The 20,580-nt window shown below is 42.2% G+C and overlaps 1 protein-coding gene and 2 non-coding genes across 3 annotated transcripts; 2 read left to right on the top strand and 1 right to left on the bottom strand.

The window, feature by feature from the left end:
- Positions 1-30: 30 nt before the first annotated feature.
- On the top strand, positions 31-103 carry trnat-ugu (transfer RNA threonine (anticodon UGU)). Its single transcript has one exon. It is a non-coding gene; the product is annotated as a tRNA-Thr (tRNA).
- Positions 104-868: 765 nt separating this feature from the next.
- trnal-cag (transfer RNA leucine (anticodon CAG)) lies at positions 869-951 on the top strand. The gene has a single exon. It is a non-coding gene; the product is annotated as a tRNA-Leu (tRNA).
- An 8,907-nt stretch (positions 952-9,858) lies between these two features.
- On the bottom strand, positions 9,859-20,304 carry ism2b (isthmin 2b). Its single transcript, XM_005449803.4, has 6 exons — positions 19,510-20,304; positions 15,740-15,967; positions 14,601-14,928; positions 12,644-12,781; positions 12,457-12,525; positions 9,859-12,242 (listed from the first exon to the last, which is right to left on the bottom strand). Exons 1-6 carry the CDS (start codon positions 19,618-19,620, stop codon positions 11,725-11,727), a joined length of 1,392 nt encoding a protein of 463 aa, XP_005449860.1. The 5' UTR covers positions 19,621-20,304; the 3' UTR covers positions 9,859-11,724.
- Positions 20,305-20,580: the final 276 nt, after the last annotated feature.

The following is a 20,580-nucleotide window of genomic DNA, read 5'->3' as shown; positions in this document are numbered from 1 at the left end:
AGTTGTTTTAAGATTGGCGCTACCAGCACAGGCTCCATAGCTCAGTGGTTAGAGCACTGGTCTTGTAAACCAGGGGTCGCGAGTTCGATCCTCGCTGGGGCCTGGCGCGGGATAACCTTTTAATCCCTTCAATCTCATTTTTTTTTTTAAAAATTCAGGTATGTTGCATTGTTGCTGGTTTTTCTTTTCGCTTTCTAATAACCATGTTGATCGACAGAGACGGATTTACGGCCGTGTCAGTGGTGGCAAATAACATTTATGTCTAGCATGTTTCAGTCATTCGCTTAACTCAAATTGTACAGGTTCAATTATTGGCTGGCTTTTTTGTTGTTCGTCAACTACGTAGTGGTACCACGACGAGCAAAACAGATTTCTCATGCTACATATATTAAATGAGTAGTCACAGTAGTCATCACTAGGTAAACGCTATAATCGTTTTATAAACAGTTTAAGACATTTAACTTCCCAGTCATCATAATTAAAATGGCATATTAATATTCACAGATCAAAACCTACATGCTTGACTGAAAAAGACTGAGGTATTTTGAGTAATAATAATCATAAATAATCCCTCGGTTACATAAAGCGCTAATAAAATCTGAAAAGGCTTGGGCTTGATATAATTTCGTGTTATAGCATTAGAAATACGATCCAACAGCGACCCCTATCTGCGGCTCTCGGAAATTGGTTCAACTTTTAATCTGGCGAGCCTAAATTTCTGAGTAACATAAACAAGAGTCGTCGCCTGCACGAAGCTGTACAGTACATAAGCATCATTATTACTGCTATGAAACATACCTAACAATAGTAGACGGCGCGATGGACTCAGTCACGCTCAGAAGGGAATGTGATTTTTGGGTAATGCAACGTCAGGATGGCCGAGCGGTCTAAGGCGCTGCGTTCAGGTCGCAGTCTCCCCTGGAGGCGTGGGTTCGAATCCCACTTCTGACATCAGTTATTTTCTTTAACAATTGAGGTTCTGAAGACGGTTTTCTTGTGAAATGCTCGTACACGGTCCATGATGACACAAACTTGCTCTCAAACCGCATGGAAATGTTGTGCTCTTATCACCTCGGATGCTGGGAATTTGGAAACAGAAAATTTTAAATTGCAAGAGCTCTTAATCTACTAATACGAATCAACATTGCTATAAAACACATGGCTGGACAATATGAACCCATGAAATGTCAACAAGGAGAAGAAAGCTGTTTTTATTGTAATTATTTTTATGTTGTAAATGCCATGACCATAACCAACAATAATAAAAATGTAATGAACAGAATTTCTATGATGAATGTAGGCTATGCAGCAAAAGTGCTTCCTTAGAATACGTATGTTAGGTCACCCCATGACCCATGAGCTATATGAATTGAATTAATACACCATAAGAAAGTTTAGCAGGAGCAGGCTTGTGTGGCACCGCGCCCTGTAAACTTCAGTGCACGATGTGACGCAGATGCAGTTTTGAATCATCACAACTTTTAAAGCAAACTGTAAATGGGGGAAAGGCGGGGAATTCCTTTGAAACATAAAACAGGATCAATTTTGTGCCACTAGGTAGATAGATGTGCTTCACACATCAGATCCCGCCTGTCTTTTCCCCTCTGCTGGCGAAGCGGGAAATACTCCCTCGGTTCATGCGATTACACTCATCTCCAGGAGCGCCGGGTAATTGCTTGAGTCAGCACAGAATCTCACGTAGGTTTGATGAAGACACGCGTACAGAAGCTAAGTGATGCGAATGGGCATTGTGAATCAAATGCGCACTTATGTTCGCTCGTGTAAATGTGCTGGCTGAGCATTAAGCACATTGTGCCGTGCTAAAGCGGGCTGAAAGGCTGCGACTAAGTAAGCGTATAAACTGTTGCTTTAACTCTCCTAAACCGATTTCTTCTCTCTCAGTCCCAGCAGCATTAGCCTGTGCAGCATCCTATTTATAGCACTAAGTATTGTGATCCATATGATTAAAACAAAAAAGTCTTATGTGACTGATTTTAGCTAACTCAAACGCAATCATCCACATCTTCTTCTTTAGGCTGACACAAAGCTAGAAGCGGTGATCCATGAGTACCATCTCCAGGCGTGGGTGGTGATATATACGCACACCGTGGGATTATTTTGACATGCTAAACCAAGCTGTTGATTGCTTTTTAGTCACAGTGTGCTGGGTAAATTCACCAGTGTGAAAATCTAAGGCAAATTAATACACTATGGTTTCTGATTTACGTGGATCCTTTTTTTAGGTCACTTATTTCAAAAAGATTTAAGTGAAATGTGATTTCTGGAACAGGCCAGCAGTTTATATACATCATCTGCCGACTGTAAGCTAAAACATTTAGCCGCAAAACAAATTTTATTTTTAAAAAAATTATTTTTCTTTTAATTTCATTTAGTGGTTTAAGCTTTGTACATATGACTTTTTCACCTCCCTGCCATGATAGTAAAATGTTTTCTTATATGGACTCCAGTGAGAAAGAAAGCTTTCACAGGACTCGATGCAACTAAGTATGATTCAGCAGCTTGTAGCATAACTTTAAGTTATTGTTTTCTGTATGTTGCTTCAGTTCACTCAGGTTCTTTTAAAGCCCTGCCAAGGTTTTTCAGTCAGATTGAGGTCTGGACTTTGGGCCACTGCATCACTTTGATTCTTTTTCAGCTATTCTGTTGATGATTTGCTGCTTTGCTTGAGGTTGGTGTTCTGCTGTATGACCCAGTTTCAGCCAACCGTTATCTTACAGACAGATGGCCTCACATTAGACTCTAAAACACTTTAGTATGCAGAGTTCATGGTTGAATTAGTGATTGCAGGGTTCAAACCAAACCCAAATCATCACCCCTCCACCACTGTGCTTAACAGTTAGTGTGAGGTGTTTCTGCAGATATGCTGTCTTTGGTTTTCACCAGACGTGGTTCTCTGCATTATGACCAAACATCTCCACATTGGTCTTATTTGTATATTTTTTTCAAGTCTTGTTGTTTGTTAAGATGCAACTTCAAAACCTAAGCTATGGCGCCACGTTCTTTCTTTCCTTCTCTGAGAATTGCACAGTCTGAAGATTTTGTCATTTTGTTAACACACCTGAGTGCTCCAGTCCAGCAAAACCTCTGCTTTTATAGAGGTGCATTTAATTGGCACCACATGGCTGATATTTACCCTCTTAATTCCTATACAATACAATACAGTTTTATTTATATAGCACATTTCTGTTTTATTGTGAAGCACTTTGGTGCTTCACAATAATACAGAAAATCAACATAAATCAATTAAAGTACAGATCGGGCACTAGCACAGACAGAAGGGAGGCACTAATAGACCAGAAGAGTTAAGTAAAATAGATTGAGGAGATCAGTGAGATAACTGGGCGCAATATTATTCAGAATTTTAAAAGTGAGTAGCAAAATTTTAAACTCAGTGCAATATTTGACAGCTGGAGTGATAGAATCAAATTTTCTAGCTCCAGTAAGAAGGCGAGCCGCAGCATTCTGAACAAGCCGTAGCCTACGAAGAGAGACGGATTGGAGACCAAAGTAAAGAGAATTGCTACAGTCTAACCTGGAGGTTCCTTCCTATGGAAGCGTTGAGGATTTACTTAGATTTTAGAGAACTCTCAAGCTTTCTTTTTCACATGTCTTGATTTCATAAATATCAAACAAGTGATAAACAAACTCCTAAAATGATGAAAATAAGTAATAAATAATAAAATAATAAATAATAATAAAATTATTATTATTATTAGTAGTAGTAGTAGTAGTAGTAGTATTAGTATTAGTATTTTATAAATAATAAAACAATACTAAAATAAAACATAAGTAGCTTCTCAAAAAAAGTGTCTTTATTCTTTCAAATATTAGCTCATTTAATAGGCTACAAACAAAGCGTTATATCCAGGACTGCTACAGTTCAGGCTGAATTAATAAGGCCTGTGTACTTACAAATGATGACCAGCAGATGGTGCTCTATGACAGCTTCCAAAATTCCCACCATTCTTTCTGGCCTTTTTCTTTAGAGAACTAAACTACGGCATACATAGACTGGCTAGAAAACACCGTAATGGTTTTAATTTAAAACACACTTTTTTTTTCTTTTTTTTTTATCAAACATTTAAACGAGAGCGTCGTCTGTTTTTTGTTTCCACCATTTCCTGCAAGACAAGATCGCAAATTCTGATCTAAGGAATCCAATAATCCTCATCTGACTTTAAATACCCCTTTCTATTTGTTTGATACGATCCAGCCACTTTTACTGCTACGGCCGCTTCATACCTGTGCATATTGTTCGCAATAACCTTCAAGCTTGTCTGCATTCTTATCTTAAAAAGAACAAGCAATCATATTTTGGTCCAGGACCTTGGCTCTGTGTAAACGCTGGAGGCTGGGGGCCGTTTGATGTTGTTATGGCTGGCTGGCTGCCGCCTCAGTACTACTGGATCTGCAGGCCCCTCTCATGTCCAAAGGTATTGTGTTGGCTGTTCTTTTGATTATATTATCAACAGAGAGAAAATTAAGACTCCCACTGGACATGAGTAAACAAACAAAAGTTTGTAGAGTCTGGTTCATCCAAAGAATGTCAGCTATTCAGACTTCTCTGAGGATATTGATGTCCAGTGTTGGGATTATCATGCCGAATATTATTCTTACTTGAAAATGTTATCAGTCCTTTGTTTGCAAGAGACATGAAAAGCATGAAAATATTAAAGAGGGAAGGACATGAATCCCAAACTTGAGATTGTCCATGTAAATACATGCTGAACCCAGTCATAGTTTTTTTTAATCTCTTAAGCTGGAATGTGACAGCGAGGGTTGTTTGTTTTCAGCTGAAATACATCAGTAATAACTGGATATGTCTTTGTGAAAATTTATGCGTGTATTCTTGACTTTTTTAGGTTCATCTCTTTGAAAAACTGTCGTGTAGATACCTTTTAAAATCTTACATATTGATTGCGATTTAACTTGTGACAGGATTATATTATGCCTACAGGATCACCTAATTATATTTCCCCAATCACATCAATATTTGTATCAAGCCAAACCAATGCTAAAAACTGCATTTGCTTTAGCAGCCACTTGAGGCCTCTTGTCTTGTTGCCTTTCAGATTAAATTCATTAATATAAAACACAGACTTAGCTTCTGGGTCTGAAATGTTAAGCCAGCATGAAAGTGATTTAAACCGTTCTTTTTACAGGCCACCAGGGGTGGTTGCAAAAAGACCTACAGTCCTATAGTATCTACAGGCAGATAGCCCTCTGCAAAGACATCTGTAACCACTTTGCTGAGGAGTTCATGCCCTCATTTTGGGTCATACTGTATAAAACATGAAGTTTATTTTGTAAAATTAGGGTATTCTAGGCGTCAGAAATGAGGAACAACACGCCAGTGAAGTTGTAGCTTCACATGTCATTGGTGTCACCTTGCCAAAATGTGACCTAAGAACCAACTGAAGATGCCATGGTAACTAAATCCCTCTTTAATGCTGTGTATGGTTAAAACTACAAAGATAACAAATTTAAAAGGCATATTTATCATACCGTAAGCATGCCTATGGGTAATTTCACCAACAACATTCTTGACAAAGAATGTCACTTTCTGAGTCACTGTGAGTCACTCTGTCAGCAAACCGGTGACTCAGAAGTTTTCTGTCGTTATTCTTGCATCTAGAAAGTTTTCTTGACTTCTAGTATTTTTGTAGTCTCCAAATCAAGCAAGCTAGCACGCTCCAACTTCCCATTTCACTGTAACAATCGTAGTGTATCCTCGTCCTTAACGGGTGGGCTAATCTCAACAAAACCTTTCACAAGCATCATCACACATGCAGAGATTATTAACATTTATACATATAAAAAAGATTTATTATACATGCCAATTCTTTGGATTTTATGATTTTTTAAATATGCTGTTCTAACATGCAAAATGAAGCTGGCAAATGTGTCAACTGACAACATGCAATTGCCATTAAGTCGGCCTGCTGGTGTTAGCATTTAGCTTCAAGTGCATTTGTGCTTAAGTAGTTTTATATTTGCAGGTTTTTCAGTCTGTAAGAGTGGAAGTACAAATTGTGTGAAGAGCCACTTGTATCCCACAGCTCCTCTTTTTTCAGACTCTCCCTGGGATAGAGGCTCCACTTTCAGATTAGTTTTGTTGACCACCTGAGAACAAGGCCTTCCTCTGTGTCAAGCTGGTCAAGGAATGGGATAATTCAGGTCTGCAGATAATCCATCAGTTCCACTGATCCTTTGGTATTCTCCAAGTCGCATAGGTAGAGCTGCTGAGGCATGTGTATGGGTCTGTTCGTGTGTGCAGACATGCATATGTGAATTAGCGTTTAATTAGGTGTGTGAGCGCGTCCGTAACGACCGCTTTACTCGACCTTACTGAACCCTTTTCTGTCTCGGTGAATATATGTTTGTTTGTGTGGAGTTACCCACGTCACAAGCGATCGGCGGGAGAGCTGGGGATGAGGCTGTAACAGGAGCAGCGAGGCACTTGAAGGGCCGTGCTGTTTGCAGGTCGACCAGCCGCAGCACACCCAGAGGAAATCTCATGTTCCTGCCAGCCTGCAAAAGTAAACAGATCTGTAACCACCGAGGGCTGGCACCAGGCCTGGGCCACCAGCGCTATAACTAAAGGAATGAATCACATAACACACACACACGTTCACGGCCTAAAATTAGAGTGCACGGCAAAGAGCGTATTCAGAATCCTCCGCGCCGGTCCGGTCTTCTCACATTTCGTGTGTAAAATCAATCGCCCTAATTTGAAAAACAATGATTTTTGTCAGCTTGAACTTCTGTGCAACCACAGCACACTCCCTCTGTGACATGATCCACATGCTCTCCATAAGCTGTGAAGTGTATTCACCCAGTTTTAAACGCATCTGCCCGGAAAAAACTCCTGCTTCATTCAATATTCCAGATAACATCTTTCAGCTACAAAGCTTTGAAACCTCCCCTCCCTTTTATGTTCCCTTTCCCTCTCTGTTTCGCTCTCCTCTGTTTTCCCTCTCCCTGCTTTCTCCTCTGTCTACACATCTGCGGTTATTTATCTGTTATTCTGTGGGAGCAATGTGGTCAACATGTGTCTGGCTTCCCTCCACACAGCACTCATCTGTAGTCAACTTAGGAATCAGTGGAGGACCATAGTAGATCTACCAAACTCTAAGTAGGTACTCTCCATGGAGATGGAGACTGATTTTTATATGTTTTTTTAAGCATGTAGACATGACAGTAAATCTTTCTGTAATGGGGGCCCACTTTTAAACCAATATTCTTTTGTTTCTTGGGTGAATGCGGGCAGTAAATGAAGGTTAGCCAACCTGACCTACAGGAATTAGGGGATCTGAAAGGAGTATTTAGATTGCCTAAGCCTACGGATTTGCATTAACCTGACCTTTAAACTTTTAATCTCAATGTTATTTAATCCTCTGGAAAGAGTATAGCCTCAGACAATGTTATGGTACGGGCAGGTCAACCTAGGCCACAGCAAAGATGGCTGACATTGATGGCGGCTGTCAGCTAAGGCACGCAATGGCTTAAGAGGTTAAATTCATGTGTTTAAGCAGGTATATTTTTCTAATTGGTTAATCAGAAAACTAGCTCATTGTATGCACTTAGTGAGGTTGAGTAGAGCCTCTCCACGGTCTGATGTCTTTTGGTGACATCCAAATTTAGGAGGCTGTGGCTCAGGAGTTTGAGCAGGTTGTCCACTAGTTGAACAGTTGAAGGTTCGACTGCCAGCTCCTCCTGTCTGGAAGGTGAAGAATCCTTGGACACGATACACGCGATACCCCTAGATCCATTTGATCGAGTGTAAATGGGTGAACTTTTCTAGTAAGAAAATGCTCTGTGTGCTCAAATAAAGTAGAAAAGTGCTATATAAGCACCACACTACTTACACACTTTCTGGAACGTCAGTTTAAAGAATTTTCTAGCCAAAAACCACCATCAAGCTCTTTCTCTCTGTCCTGTAAAGTCTTTCAACTTTGGGCCCAAACCACAATTGATAAATCAGATTCGTGAATGATGCGTCACCCTCGTGAATCACAACTAGGACAGCTACAACGTGTTTGTAAATCGTGACCCATGCGTGGCTCGATGAAGCTGTGGCTGATTGTTTGGAAGTCTTAGAGAAAATGTTAGTATGACTTTTGACTTGTAGACGTGAAGTCAACTCTTGAGGCAGACCACTGTTACACTGAGAACAAGCAAACACAATCAACAGAGTAGGCTGATGAAATGTTGGACTGTGATGGTGCAAGCAGTGACTCTTTGCTAACATGCTAGCAAGGTGCCTCACTCAGTATGTACTTGGTGACGGCGTTGGGGAAATTGGGTCCAAATCAAATATAGTGCCCAGTCGCTGCCCAGTTCATTATCTATATCTGTTTAACTGCTGGAGAATGCAGATAACTTATGAGCCAGTCACATGGCAGCAGCTCGATGCATTTAGGTCAAGGTGACCTGCTGAAGTTAAAACTCAGCATCAGAATGGGAAAGAAAAATGATTCAAGTGACTCTGAATGCAGCATGGTTGCTGGTGCCAAGTGGGTTGGTCTGAGTGTTTCACAAACTGTTGATATACAGTGATTTCTCCACACAATCATCTCTAGGGTTTCCACACAATGGTCCAATCCCCCCTCCAAAATATCCAGCGAGCATCAGTTTTCTGGGTGAAAATGTCTTGTTGATGCCAGAGGTCAGAGGAGGACAGAAGGTAAGGCAAATGACCAAATGTTACTACCAAGGTATGCAGAAGAGCATGTCTGAACGCACAATGTGTCGAACCTTGAAGCAGATTGGACCACACCAAGTGCCTTTCCTAAGATAAGAACAAGAAACTGAGCTCACAAAGGCTCACCAAAATTGGGCAATAAATGACTGGCAGAATAGTGTGATGAGTCTTGTTTTTCTGCTGAGATATTCAGATGGTAGCATCAGAATTGAAGCATGGATCGATCCTGCCTCTCTGGTGGTGGTGTAATGTGTGTGTGTGGAGGGGATTCCTGGCTGTAGATTTCAAATCTGCAGCACCTCTGCGATGCTGTCATGGCACTATGGACCAAAATCTTTGAGGAATGTGTCCAGGACGTTGTTGCGTCTTTGTCGCAAAGAATGAAGGTAGATCTGAAGGCAAAAGGGGGTCCACTACCAGCAAGGTGTACCTAATAAAGTGGTGAGGTGAGTGTATCCTTCACATGTTTTGGACTAAGCCTGTAACCTACATATTTTTTTTTTTTAATTTTAGATATAAAACTGTATCCGCTCCAGGCATTAGTAACATATTGTTGAACTCTTACATACTGTTTTCCCCACATTCAGTTGGTTGGGTTAAGGTCACCCTCGTGGGCCTTGGCGCCCCTAGAAGTGTCAGTACGGATCTGGATTAGGATCCAGGAATTCTTTAAAGGATTGTTTACCATTGCTAGATAGGAGAACACTGCACATTCAGAATAATTTCTTTCCAAATGCATATCGAATAGAAATGACTAAAAATGGCAGACATCCTCTTTATATTGCTATATCACAAGCTGCTCTAGATCCACACGACTGTCTGGATACAAGGATTCAATTCATGCATGTTGTTGAGGGAAATGTCAGCCTTGGCGGAGGCGTGCAGTCTCAGGCTGCTCATGTTTTTAAAGCATTCAGCTTGGCTCTACTACACAGTACCTAAAGAGTGGAAAAAGAAACACCACAAGAGTCAGATGATGAATGCAAAGTCTTTATATATATGTATTTCTTCAGTATAATTGCAACATATTTATAGAGTACTGCAGTCGAACAGAATAAAACAGACACCTGTTGTTGTTTCATGTAGTGATATGAGGCAGGAGGTTTCCCTTTAGTTAATGGGTGCCTTCATTATTCAGTCTTACTAGTGCACCATGATGAGAGTAGAGTCATTTCAAAGCTTCAGCAAACTTAAAAAACAAGAACAGACAAATAAATACTGTACAACACCATATATGTAATACTAGATTCAGAAGTCACAAAAAGGTCATGCTTTTCTCAACAGAACAGTTATACGTATATATGCACCTTCATATAACAATGCAGCATTTCTGGCGAGTTTCCCTTCACAATAACACTCTCATCAACAAATGGCAAAAGTAAAGTGCCTTTTCTTTAGAATTGGTGATACCAAAATGCAAATGCACGATTGCAAAAATGCATCTGGATGCAGACTTCCTGAAAAGATAAAGGTTTGGAGCAGACATCCATAGAATTAGACTGGATAGAAAGGACGAGTGGCACATGAGGTCATCTTGATAGGCTGTTATAGGAATGAGGATTGTTTAAGTGATGTGCAGTGTTTAAAAACCTCTGTAGCTACAAAGCCAAAATATATTCTGAGAGCGGTTAAACAGTCGCCTTATCAATCTCACAAGCCACACTTATGAACATACACCATATAATGGTAAGAGACTATTACCAGTATCCTGCGTCAGCCTGCTTATGGGTCGCTACCTGAATGACCTCTCAGGGATGTTTATTTGAGAAGGAATGTCCTTTCTATCCAATCAAGCACTGTACAGAAACTCAAAGACCTTAAACAACAAACCACACAATTCATCAACAACTGGGATCAAAGGACTCCAACTGCACTAAAGCATCATCTGTTCAGCAATTATTGTTTACACACCCAACACGCTTCTACTAATCTTTACCCACAAGACTGTACAAGATCCAATAGTGCTCTGCTGTCGAGGTAAATGAGCAAATTTGTTGTGATGGTCAGCTAGTCCCCCCTGAGAAGATAGCAGAGACACAATCTAAAAGAACGTAATGTTTTCCCCACATTGCGTGGAGATACGGAGGTGGGATTTACACAGGCACCAACAGTCAGACTTTTGTTTTATCTCTTTGGCACCCAGATCACATATACTTCCTGGCAATGAAAGAAAATGTGTGGAAACACTTGAAATCAATCGGTGTAAAATAGCACTTGAAATCAAATGTTCTGTTCTTTTATAATTTCTACCCGAAGACTAATAGCATAATTCTCTCTAGCAAACTAAGCACTTGCAAATGAATGTTCCAAATCCTTTTAGCTTAGTTGTCTGGCTGAGACCTCAAATTTCTCAATAACCTCTTACTGCAGTTAAATAACTCAGAGGACTGGCTGAATGAACGTGTCCTGTGAAACTACTGTCTTGTTCCACTTTATAATGCCTTAGCAAAACCTGAAGGATTTTATACTGTAGCAGCATAGTTAGTTATCTCCTGGACTGTCCAAGCCATGTGCTTGTTCCATCAATCAGTCAAGCTCATATTCATTATATTTCCTCATGTAAAATCTACAATAAGCATGATCAGGATGTTTTCTTAATGTTGGTGTTGTCAATCACAAGCGCTCAAAGATAGCATCAAAAAAGCCAGTAGGTAGACATCATGCTTACACACACCCAGGAGAGAGTACTGAAAGAGAAAGAGCTTGGTGTCATGCCAGATGTATAACAGGTTGGCAAGTTGATGGGACAACACTGTATTTTTTGTTTTAGTTCAGCTTGGTTGAGGCCGAATCCTAATTTGAGGAAACCAGACTTCACCAATATTCCTAAACCTCTGCAAAACTCCTAAACTGTAAATTTCCATCAAGTCATGTCTACTTAATTATTATAGGTGGCATTGATGTGATATTTCATGACTTTTAAGGTAGGCTACCTCTCCTCAAATTAGGATTGGGCCCTCTGACTCTCTGAGCGAAGTGGTAGTTTTGGCTGTGGTCCTTCAGTACTCCCTGGCCTCTTCGAGTTCATTCATGAACACATCCTCGTGGGGGTTTTCTGGGCAACTCAGTCCATTGTTGGGTGGCCGCACTGCATGGAAGCGACTCCAGTCTCCCTTGCACAGAATCCAAGGCAGCACATCCACTTTGAAGTGCAGCTCGGGCGAAAACTCGGTGCTAATCAGGTTCGGCGTGCCTGCGCCTTTCCCTCGCGTGATCAGCCTCCCGCGGTCGTCGTAACAACAGTGCTGTGCCGCAAGGGTAGTCGAGTCACTGGAAAGTGCCGAGCGGATGCAGCTGCGCGCTGAAGGCTTGTAGATGTCCAGGCGCTCCTTGGGGCCGCTGGCATCGAGCCAGCGGAACGGCCGTCCGTGAGCGTCATCGTAGACACTGACCACAGTGTACGCGGCTTCGAAAGGGTAGGAGCAGGGGCAGTTGGGCAGCTCAGACAAAACCTGATGGAGGTACCTCTGCAGGAACTCACTCTTACAATTGAGCCATTTCTCACAGCTATCTACATCTGTTGGAAAGAAGACAGCAACACCACATAAATCTTTGCCACTGCTGAGAGCATGAACAGATGAATGAACAGACACCATGGAGTCAAGTCTGATTCCTATACCTGCATCTGTAAACATCTGCATTACACTACTGAGTAAGCCCAAAGTTCCAGTATATATCTGATTGAAAAACCTTTTTTACGGTTAAGGAAAACTTCCCTAATAAAAACTCACCTGTTCCAAAAGGCTCTGTGCCATTTTCCATTTCGAAAGGGAAAGGCTCTACCACAGTGTTGACATCACCTACATAGAGAGTGATAGATTAGCTGATTAGTGAAAAAAAAAGCCTAGCAAATCAGAATAAAAATCTGAATCTTTTAATGCGTGTTCAAGTAAAATATGCTTGGAAGTAAAATATTACCTGGGCAGGGCTCCAGGTCACATTTAGAAGCTTCTGTCAGAGTACAGGAGTAGCCACAGGACTTGGTCCTCTTCCTCTCACCATGTCCACATGTCACTGAACAGGGGGACCAGGGTGTCCAATCATCGATGTCTTTCTCTGTGGAAGAGAAAATGTAAACATCAGTGTCAGGAACCCAAAGGTACACAGGTAGTGCTTAACAGATTTTAACTTCACTCATTTATTTGCGCTTATGCACACAAACATGCAAACGTGTTTCAGCCTTGCGGCTTTCATCAGAGCATCAGAGACTGAAAATGTAAGTATTTTCTGTGAACTCAGATTAAATTTTTGTGACTCATTTCCTACTGATCAAAACTTATTCCACACAAACAAGAAAAGGCCTATTAAGATTAAAGCACAACAGAATTTACACAATGGGAAAAGTGTTGTAGAGATTACGAGAGGTGATGAGAAGATTACAATAGCAGCTCTGCACCTTCCTTTTGTAATAGGTGCTGCTAATTGGAAGCAGCTTCGAAGTGTTGATAAATAATTACAAGCACAAGAGGAAGAACCGGCAAAATACAATAACACAGTTTTGTGTTGCTATGAACTAAACACGCACTTCGACAGGCTAATCCAAAATGAGCTTTCAAACTTTCCTGACTGCCTCAGTCCAATTTTCTCCTGGTCTAACCTTTCCCATGCAAACCCATGTTCTTTTTAAGAAGGCTTCAGTAAAATTAGAGAGAGAAAAGCTGTGCTGTGGCTGTCCGCCTCCGCGCCATGCTTCCTTGTGGTGTTAATAACACTGAAAACAAGTCATTCTTGATTAAAGGCGAGGTGGGTGCAGAAATACCAGCTTGGGTGTAGCGAGCACCCAATTTTACTTTGTGGGCGCTGCCAACTCGCCATGTGGCCATACAGGAATGAGGTCTCAGGAGAGTCTTAATTATAGAAGAAGCTAAGGCAGACATCCTTGATTTATGTTCACCAAGCCTTTAGATGTGACCACTTTATAGGCATTGTTGCCTTTGCTCGCTCGTCTATACGCACAACACTTAAACAGATGGAGCCTATATACCGACATAAAGGATAGACGAAAAGCGTTACAGTAAGACCTAGTTTTAAGCACCTGTTACTGCATTACAATAAAACAGAGGAGCTTTGTGCAGCGTCAACCTTCATAACTGTTAAAAAACACAAATAAATTAATTGTGCACAAATTTGTATCTATGGGAAAACCTTTGAAGACTAAAACTTTCATGCTGTGGAGAGTCTATGGCTGTGCACTGAATTAATTTGCTTTTCATTCACTGTACAAATCTGACCTCTTCTCATCTCGCACTATTTACTATTTTTACAACTGAACAAGTTGTCTGTGCAAGCTGAGACACAACACTAGTTATGTGGATCCTTTAAAGCCCCCCGAAATTCTTGAACTCGCTCAAAAGGCCAAGCCGCCGAGGGTACTGAGGACCATCAGGGTCCGAGGGGGCCCGAGGGGTCCCAGGGAAGGATGAAAGGGCCGGCCGCTGTCATTCTCTGTTCCCAATCTGCCCTCTAATTGTCTACAAGCAGAGGGCTGTTTTGTCCCAGGGAACAGTGCCGGCCTCACGCTGCCATTAGCAAAAGCATCAGACCCATCTTCAAAAGGCAGGCCTCTGCGACCAGCACAACCAGTGTCAACTTCAAAGTACCCATAACCCACAATGTCCTCATATTCAAGTGCTCATGCACCCTCACTTGCTAGCATTGTTTGGATCTCTGTGACTGTGAATACAGTTAACATGCAGTCTTTCTAAGCTACACTTCTTTCTCCAGCTCTACTTCAAGACCATCTTCATCGCTTTCAATATGATTTACTGAGCTATTTAGTGTCCAAAGGTTCCTTTTTTCCCTTTGGGAAACAGAAACAGTTGTGTTTATATGGCCTCAGTTACACACAGAGAGTGTACCACTTGGCAAAACCTACCATAGTAACTCTGCATTGGATCCCAGCCTTCGTTCCAGCGAGTATCCCAGTCTCCGCCTACTCCGCTGGGTAAGGGCTCCTCACTACCGTAATCCAAAGAGTAATCTTCCTCCTCCTCTTCTTCGCCAGTTTCCTCCATGCCCGACCGGCTGTTGCTGTCCTCGCTGGAATCGGTGTAACTCCAAAACAGGGGCCAGAAAAGCTTCTTGCCTCCGAGCAAATCTACTGTGGATGAGGGGGAGGAGGAAGAGGAAGGTAGCCAATCTTTTTCCTTGGCAAGGTCCATCTCCACTTCCATTTGAGGATCATCGACTACTTCAATGGTCACCTGTGTAAAACAAGAGAGGGTCCCTGTTCATCAGACAGAAGGCACAAACACATTCACCAGTATCACTGATATGACTGCGGACAACATGAACAATGCTTAAATGAATGATTTGGAGTCAATGAAAGATAATCAAATATTATCCATTGAAATGTTCAATATCGCTATAATAAATCTGCTTTTGTGGTTATAAAAAAGTACAGCATATACTTTTTGCAGCTTTAGTGCTTGACTTACAACTCTTCTTAAGAAATCAACCATGTCAAATCCTTGGAAGGGTATTTTAGTCGGGAAACCCGCTCTCCGGATCTAAGTAAGCCAGTCAGACGTGAGCATGAGCACTCAGTCAACTAAACGATCCTCTCAGGGAGAGAATGCGAACCTTTATTCTGGATAACTACCTCTCATTACCTCGATATGACTCATCCTAGATTCACAGTACTTCCAAGGGCCCACTTCAGCTGATGTAAAGACCAGACAGCAGTGAGACTAAAGAGAAAAGCTATGTTTCTGTAATTGTTGTAAAATGAATAGTTAGAAAGTAGCTTGAAGATCGAGTACTATGGTCATTTCAGTATAGCTGGGTATATTCTTGCTGTTATCCTCTGCCAAGTGTAGGTCTTGTAGGTCTATGTTACATAAAATCTCCTTGGAAATCAAATGTCTCTGTACTTATATTGATGTACAGAAGATGGGTAAAATTATGTCTCGCATTCTGAATACTCTGTTTGTTGGAGTAATTTAAGGGTTTCCTTTTAGCATCTAGACATATAACATAGAGGTCATATCACGTGACTCCCTTGTCCCTACTAACCTGTATGTTGGGGTTCTGTGAGTTAATGTCAGCATTGGCCAGGTCTGGAAAGTTCTTCAGATCCAGTATAAAAGGTTTGGTCTCCTCCTCAGGCTCAGGTTGTGGAAGAACACCAATGGAGCGGTGCTGGGGGTGAGACCACCTCCTCTGGTGGCTGTGGGGCTCAGGCAGCAGACTCTGAACCTGGTTCTGCTGCTCCAAAGCCTCAGAGGCATACTGGCCATGAGCCTGATGGAAAGAACAGGTAAATGCAGGTTACAGTGAGCACAAGTTATCCATTGAAATAATTTAAGAAACTAACCAAAAGAACACTTGACAGAAAAACTCTTAAGGTGCGATTCTGCTTGCAAGGTGACAAAGTTTGCAGACACCACCAGTGTCTGCTGCTTAAGGGCTAGTGTCAGAAAGAAAGATCTATTATTAATAGTGGCTTACTGAAGGGTCTAAAAACAATTAGTGTTCAGTTTTCAGGAAGAAAGCCTTTACACCATCCACCACTTTGCAGCTTGGTCAGCAATTCCAAAAGGCCCCTGGGCATCCACTAACCAGCCAAGTCATCACCCAGCCTTCGGTTCATTTTCTTTTTTTTCCCCACAACAGTCATGCCATCCAGGCCGTGGACAAAGGGGGTCCTGTGCCAGAGAGAGATCCGCTTTTAGCTTTAATGAGAGGGCCTGGGAGGCGTGGGACCCCTGGGCTGATGCGAGTGTGTCTGAACCTGCTGTGCTGCCGCCACTACTGCCACTGCTTAATTTGACCTTTCAGGTTTTACAGTTACTCAGAAGGAAGACCGGCAGGAAGAATCGCTGATCTCCGAGATTAATGGTGATTAGTGGTGACATTATAATAGTGGGTAGTTGCGGAAACATGTACCAAATGTGGAATGTAGTCTCTAAAATGTGATGTTGTTTTTTGCTTAGTCTGTTTTAAATCTAATAGGACACATGACTGTTTCATGACAGTCACTGGTAAAGAGCAAAAAAACAAAAACCCCTAATGAACCCTTGTCTGCCATTCGTTCATGTTTTTGTCATCCTGTGAAAGAGCTAACTGGCCCAAACATATGATTTGACAAGAATTTGAGATTGGACCTGTGCCAGTTTGTGGTACGCTCGGCACAACAGTGGCAGTCGGTGGGCTAAAGAGCAGAAGAAACGCTTTAATGAATGACCAGTCAGTTCATGATTTATGGTTATGGCCTCGAGAACAGGGCAGGCTTTTCAGGGACTGCCTGTGATCATCTCATAAAGAACTTATGTAGTCGGTCAAATCCAAGAATGTGAACACATAAAGCTGGTTAGGAGGCGGCGCCTGTCCGGGATGATAAATGATGGATAAAGGTGAGCCCTCCTCAAGTATGTGTAAGCTGGTGGTGACAAACAGATTTGCCACATTTCATACAAGAAATGACAGTAAAAGTTGACTGAAAATAGCAATGGTGCACATTTTTTTAGCAAGAATTTTAACATTCATTGTAAGAATATATGGAGCAGTGAGTAACACTACAGTTATATTTATATTACTAATGCAAAACAGTTATGTTTACTGGATTTTAGAATTTTTAGATGAACATTTAATGTGATTTTTCACCATTTTTACCTAACATTTTATACTTTACAATACATAATCAGCCAAAGAAGACCACCAACTTGCTGTGGCCCTCACTCACCCCCACACATACAAACGCACAGACCTTATGATTCAGCATCTTCGACATTAAATCTAATGTCTGATATTAGATTTCACTGGAGAAAATTCACCACCACGTTGCCGTGTTTGTCCCTGTACCTGACCTTAGTCCACACAGGCCATAGCAGGCTTACACAAGCCAAACACACACACAAAATATCAAGTCCAGAGTCATGAAAGAGACCGCATACTTTCACACCCTCCTCATCTCGTCCTGTTACACATCTGGATCCTGTATTCTTTCGCCCTGTATATCACTCTCCTCCTCCTCCTTTTGTCCTCCCCCTCGTTCTCTCTGATCGTGATCTCCTCCTCTTGGTAGTGGGGCTCCTCTGATCAAAGGCATCATGGCTGATGGCATGCAGTGCGTTTTAACAGGGACACTGCATGATGCACCGGGGGTACTCGGCTCTGGCCTGGGGACTGGATTCTCGTCTCGAAACATTACTGACAATACACCCTTTTGGCAAACCGCAGCGTCCTGCTTTTAAGTGCCCAAAAAGACTGAATGTTGGGCTACTGTCACTGCTACTGCTGACACACATTTAGGTTAGAGAGAGGAGGTCCGGAGACTGGATGGGGTGAGCCGGAGTAGAGGGGTAGGGACGAGATCCGGTTGGGGTTTGGGGAGGGGGTATGCAGTATGGCAGCCCTGATTTATGCGCCCGCAGATATCAAAGGGTCCTGCACTTGGCTGTTTCCAAACCATTACAGAAGAACAATAAACTATGGACTCTCTTTGATCACCATCTTTGTGTAAATGGAAAGAGGACAACAAATGCATGCCTGGTGGAATCAGGGTGAGGTGATGGAAGTTGGTATGTGTAGTGGGGGTACAAAGCAGAAGAGGGCAAACAGGTCCCAGTATCTGGAAAAGAGGCCACTTCAACCCAACGCCCCTCCCTCCATTCTCCACCGAGACATGGGGGTAAAGGCAAAAACAGGAAATTCCACATTAACACAAAAAAGAGCCAACGTAAACAATCAGATGAATGGCACTTGACCTGAGCTCCAGTGTGAGAGATGCCTAAGGCTTCCCTTTCTCTGGTTACATAAGCATCTTCTTACTGGGCACCCAATTTACTGAGCTTGTCCTCCTCCTCCCGCAGTCTTCCTCCCCTCTCCATCCACCCCTCACACATGCAGGGGGGTCACAGGCAGAGAGAGTCGCCAACATTTGGCTTTTTGGTGAATGAAAATAGCAGTCACAGAAGCCACAGTAAGATTTTTATTTCCTTCTTGTCACTAATGAGTCCCTCCTTGTGTCTTTTTGCTTTGACATCAATCAGGCAGATGATGAGAGAGAGAGAAAGTCCCAATAGGGCATCCATGGGAGGCCACACAAGAAGGAGAGAGTTCAAAGGCAAAAACTGAACCCTGACACAAACACACACAAGCGGACTTTGATATCCAAATATGTCTGTGTGTAACACAAACATTCCCCTTTGACACACCGCACAGAGTGTGTGTGTGCAGAGAGTTTGGATTTATGATTGCAGAGTGAATGCCCAGAGATGGCAAACCTTACTATACATGGAGAGAGCAGTGGAACAAAAGAAGGCAACAAATTTCTAATGTGGAAATTCTCATTTCAACCCATTTGGTTGATTAAAGAATGACTGGAAAAAGAGGGTGAGCACATTTCATTAAGGTGTTTGTGATATTTAAATTTCAGCAAACAAAATTACAAACAAATGCACAACATAAGTTTTAAATGTTGCAAACAAAGTGAATAACTTAAATAATTTGCACCAAGCAGTTATATTACCAAGAGGCTGAATGGGAAAAGAAAGCTAAGCACTAACTTTCTGATATTTTATTGTGCTTTAGTTTTAAAATTATGTTGGTACAATTTTATAAGCTATTGTAGTAATAAAAGGAACAGGACTCAGGAGACATTTTACAACCATCAGCAAAAACTTCAAAGCATTAGCTAATTGCCTGTCAAGGGCAAGTGTGATTTATGGCATTTTCTAACTTGTTGCTAAACTCTCTACGCCACAAAAAAGCCAACACACACACACACACACACACACACACAAAGAGAAAAGAAAAAGGAAAAAAAGGAGAAGAGAACTTACTTTGTGGGCAATATTCTTGCGTCTGGTAGGTAACCCCGTCACCACACTCACAAGAAGTATTGACCAGAGCACAACCAGCATCTGAAATCTTCTCGGGACCTCTTGACTCATCTTCTCCACTTCAAAGCTTCCCGTGAAGCTTAAAGGCGGTAAAAGTGCTTCCCTGTGCACTGTGTGTTTTACGTTAGATTACAGCTTTACAACAACAACACAAAAAGCGCTCGTGTCCTTTTCGTGTTTTCTTCTGTCAGACTTTTGGCTCAGGACAAATAAAAGTTTTCAGCCTCGTCTATCAAGGAGTGTCGCAACTTTAATAAGATGCGCATCAGCGTCCGCAGGTATCCCGCGCGCTATCCATTCCTGACACCAGCGCCTCGCGCAGCAACTGTCAGTCCGTGTGGCGGCTCGAGCTCGATGCTGCGCTTCTCCATAAACACCGCGGGACGGAGGAGCTTTAAGTACCAGAAAGAAGTTAAATACCCCACGCAGAAACTCCCCGTCCGCACTGTCGCTCACTTATTCAGCTACTTCAGAGTGTGACTCACTCGCCGTGGGCGGGTGCTCACGTCCAATACATTGACATCTGGAGTTCATAGTACGCTGTGCATTTTGCTAGCTGTCTGTCTGATGCGTTCATCCATTATCCAGCTGAAGTTCATCCACCGGCTCTAGAGAGGGTGTGCGCGCGCACCGCCCAGCCAACCGGTTTCGGTAAACTTTGTTTTTACGCACGCATTCAGGGGGGTTGATGCTGAGGGAGGAGGGGGCAGGATGCTCATTGCTCACAGCTGTGCGGAGGGTGGGTGCGCTGGGCCACTGAGGTACATGGTAAGGTTTAGTTTGCGCTGCAGAGAGCAAGCCACAAGGCGGACATGCTCTCACGTGTTACTGGGAAAAGTTAGAGATTATCTTCAATCTTGAATACCAAAGTCAGGCTTAAGGGAGGAGTGTCAAACATAAGGCCCGGCAATAACTGGATTTTTTCATAAATGTTACAGCTTATCCTCCTGATAAAGACACAGACATTAATACTACAATGATGAAGTAACAGATAAGCAATTCAATGATACC

The sequence above is a fragment of the Oreochromis niloticus genome, linkage group LG15, assembly GCF_001858045.2.
Source record: "Oreochromis niloticus isolate F11D_XX linkage group LG15, O_niloticus_UMD_NMBU, whole genome shotgun sequence".
NCBI lineage: Eukaryota > Metazoa > Chordata > Actinopteri > Cichliformes > Cichlidae > Oreochromis > Oreochromis niloticus.
The sequence above is the reverse complement of the archived record's forward strand: the minus strand, read 5'-3'. Positions and strand labels throughout refer to the sequence as shown.